This window comes from Orycteropus afer, unplaced genomic scaffold (assembly GCF_000298275.1).
Source record: "Orycteropus afer afer isolate SDZICR_OR568_19922 unplaced genomic scaffold, OryAfe1.0 scaffold00109, whole genome shotgun sequence".
Taxonomy (NCBI): domain Eukaryota; kingdom Metazoa; phylum Chordata; class Mammalia; order Tubulidentata; family Orycteropodidae; genus Orycteropus; species Orycteropus afer.
This window is the reverse complement of record NW_006921696.1, coordinates 4,395,234-4,398,743: the sequence shown is the minus strand read 5'-3', so window position 1 is coordinate 4,398,743 and position 3,510 is coordinate 4,395,234. Positions and strand designations below refer to the sequence as shown.

The window sequence follows — 3,510 nt, the reverse complement described above, 5'->3', positions numbered from 1 at the left end:
TCACAGTTGCTTCCCCATGGGAAAGCATTTGGCTTTTCTAACTGGCCCATGTGTGCTCTTCTAGGTTGCTGAGCGGTTGATGACAATTGCCTATGAGAGTGGAGTTAATCTCTTTGATACTGCCGAGGTCTATGCAGCTGGAAAGTAAGTTGGTACCTGTTTTTGTCCTTCAGTGACATTTGTAAAATCAAGGAAATCTTCCCAGACCACTGCCAACTAGATGGCCTGCCCTTCCCCACTCAGGTGTGTGGCTCGGCTTCTCCACTTTCCCTCTACCACCCTCACTAGAATGAGGGAAAATGTGACCATCTTTGATCCTCTCTTCCTGTCTCTAATCCCTGTATGCAGCATGAATTGGAGGGAAGTAGAGCCAGAAGCAATTGTTATAGTCTACTTGAGGGGTAAATTTGGCTGGGACTAGAGTGGTGGCAGTGGAGATTGATAAATGTTAACTGAATGTATGAGTGAGGAAATGAGCAGATTCCAATGTGGCCATTGAAAAGTTAGTCACATTATTTCATAACCACATCTTGTGGTTCCTTAAGCCTCAAGTGAAACTGGGACATCCTCTCTGCAGGAAAGCAGAACTCCTTTTCCTGTTTTCAGGCGTGTCCCAACATCTAGCAGTAAGGTAGATTAGAGATTAAAGAAAGGATCTCCAAAGATGTCCAAAAATCCAATGTCATTTATAAAAGGGCATTTCAGACCACATTCTGAGGAGACAGAGGGATGCAGAAGGCTTCCCTTCTTTTGCTTGAGGTGTCACATCTAGATGCAACCTCCCATGGACCCAGGAGCATGTTTGGAGCTCAATGACAGGGCCTATTAAATCAGAGAACACGGGTTAAGGCCTCTGGACCAGGCCTCACGTTCCACACCCCCTCATGGCCTGGCACAACAAGCACATTTCAGAAAAGAACTAGTCACTCCCTGGCCTCCTACCATGAACCTGGATGGACGGCTTCCAGAACCTAAGGAAACTTAATAGCTGGACATCTGGTTGAGCAGGTCTGCAATTTCCTAACAGGACTGTGGAACATAATTACCTGCAGGACTGATTCACCTCCTTTCAGGTGAAAATTACAACCAAACTGTTGGACTTGCTCAACCAGATTCATCATCACCCTAAGTGTATATATAATTTGCCTGGGTTTCCTCCCTTTCAAGGGCAGATCTATTTTTAAGATCTATATAAGAGGTTCAGGAGCTCTGGTAGTGTAGTGCCTAAGGCACTTGACTGCTAACCAGAAGGCTGGCGGTTCAAACCCACCAGCCACTCCTTGCCCGGTAGACTAGGTTTCCGGACTCGGCCCTCCCTCCTAAACCCTAGGAGGCCAATCCAGTCAGTCAGGAGGTGTTATAGGAGCTCTGGTAGCGTAGTGTCTAAGGCACTTGACTGCTAACCAGAAGGCTGGAGGTTCAAACCCACCACTCACTCCTGGGAAGGAAGATGGGGCAATCTACTTCAGTAGTGCTACGCCTCAGAAACCCAAGGAGGGGTCCCTATAAGTCGGGCTGACTCGATGGCACATAACAACAACAAGAGGTTCAGAGTCCACATCCCTGATTTTTCTGTTGAGTCTAAGGGGAGAAAATAAAATTCTAAGGCCTTTCTCTTTTCCACATCCTACCCTTTGTCAGTTTTTTTATCATTTTGTTGAACTCTGCTTAGCACCAAAGGGGGCTAAGGTTACAAAAAGGGGAGAGTGACTAACAAGTCTGTCATTTGGAGTTGTGATTGTGTTCCCGTTGTGAAGCATAATCAGTTCTGATTAATTATTGATTGTCAGTATCTAAGTGAGATAGGTTTCCACTGTGAAATGTGAGGTTGCAAAAGGCAACAACAGAGAGACAGCAGGGGAAAAAAAAAAAAACTTGTGTAATGCATTCAATACATGTCTTTTGATGACATACTCCATAGCTAACCCACATCATACTTTATTGACAGGCTGTACACTCTAACTGAGGGAAGTGGTTTCAGTGGTAGAATTCTCATCTTCCATTTGGGAGAGCTGGTTCAATTGCCAATCAATGTACCTCAAGCCACCACTCATCTGACAATGGAGACTTCCATATTGCTATGGTGCTGAATAGGTTTCAGTGGAGCTTCCAGACTAAGACAGACTCAAATTGTATGGCTCACAAAGGTTAGATCATTAAGGTTGGATCACAGTCCTATCCTGTTGTGCATGGAGTTTCCATGAATCAGGAGCTGACTTGACAACATCTAACAACATACTCTAACAAAGGCAGAATTTTCAGTTTAGACAATGATTAGTGATGACTCTTATCTATAAGACCCTGATGGGCAAAAACACTAATTCAATTGACTCCCTGAGATCCCAGTTGCTTCTCACAAGTTTATCTTACCCAGACAGATAAAGAAGAAAGATTTAGTCTTCTCAAGCTTTGGTCCATCATGCCTCTCCCAGAAGGGAGAAAGGACAGCAGAGATGACATCAATACAGCTCCCCACACCACCTCATGGGCAGGAAGGATACTTCCAAACCTTTCTTCTTTTATCTTGCTCCTACAACAAAGTTTCTGAGACAAAATTTGTCACTAGAACCCAGGACGTTCTCTAGATTTGGGCCACTGCATCTGCAGGCCTAGCCTTCGGGACATGTAAAGACACATGAAGATTCTTCTTTTATCCTGTGATAGCCCCTGAGAGTCATGATTTCTGTGTAAACAGTGTGTTGTTTCATTGTCCTGCCCAGTCACAACTGGAGACTATAGCAATTAGTCACAGGAAAATTAGTCAAGAAAAACCTTGACTCCCATTGGATACCACCAAGCATATGGGCCTATATATATATGGGCTTAGGTGGTTCCAAAACACTAAACTGCCAAATGATTCCACTGTTTCTTAGTATCAGGACTGCAGGCAGTCTGCTGCCAGTGTGTCAGAATTTGGCAGGTGCTTCTGGAATGCTCCAGAGCAGGATTCTCCAGGCACAAGCAGAAACAGCGGAAACTGTGCTACCAGCTGAGAGTAGCTTCTATTTTCAGGATATGTAGGCACTGAGAGTTCAAACAAGGAATGGCTTGGGCATATTGGATTGCCTCTTGCTTTCCCAGGACACTGCATCTTAAGTCATCATCTTTTTTTCCCTCTAGGGCTGAAGTGATCCTGGGGAGCATCATCAAGAAGAAAGGCTGGAGGTACCTGAATTCATCATAATAATTTATTTGCCTATTAAGAGTTTAAAGAACATTATTGTTTTTCACCTGAGCAGGGGAAATAAAATCATATTTATTGCAAATCATATTTACTGATCAAAGGCTGTCTTTAAGAAAAAAAAGTCAACTCTTGTAAAGGAATGATTTACAGTGGTTTGAAAATAAATGTCAACAAGTTCATTACTTGTGTTTCAAAATTATTAACTAGTCATTGATCACAGTGAATTACCATGGAGTTGAGCAGAGAAGGAAGGAATATTGGTGAGATATCTGTACATAAAAGGTGATGTTTTTATGGCTTTTGACTGCTATTTGTGGTAATTTGGT

General features: G+C 43.3%; 1 protein-coding gene across 1 annotated transcript in view; it reads left to right on the top strand.

Moving 5' to 3' along the window:
* Nucleotides 1-3,510, top strand: part of KCNAB1 (potassium voltage-gated channel subfamily A regulatory beta subunit 1) — a 593,583-nt gene that overhangs the window by 496,503 nt on the left and 93,570 nt on the right. The window contains exons 4-5 of the mRNA XM_007943554.2: nucleotides 65-144; nucleotides 3,121-3,165. Coding sequence (XP_007941745.1) covers nucleotides 65-144; nucleotides 3,121-3,165 — 125 coding nt within the window. The remainder of the gene's footprint in view (nucleotides 1-64; nucleotides 145-3,120; nucleotides 3,166-3,510) is intronic.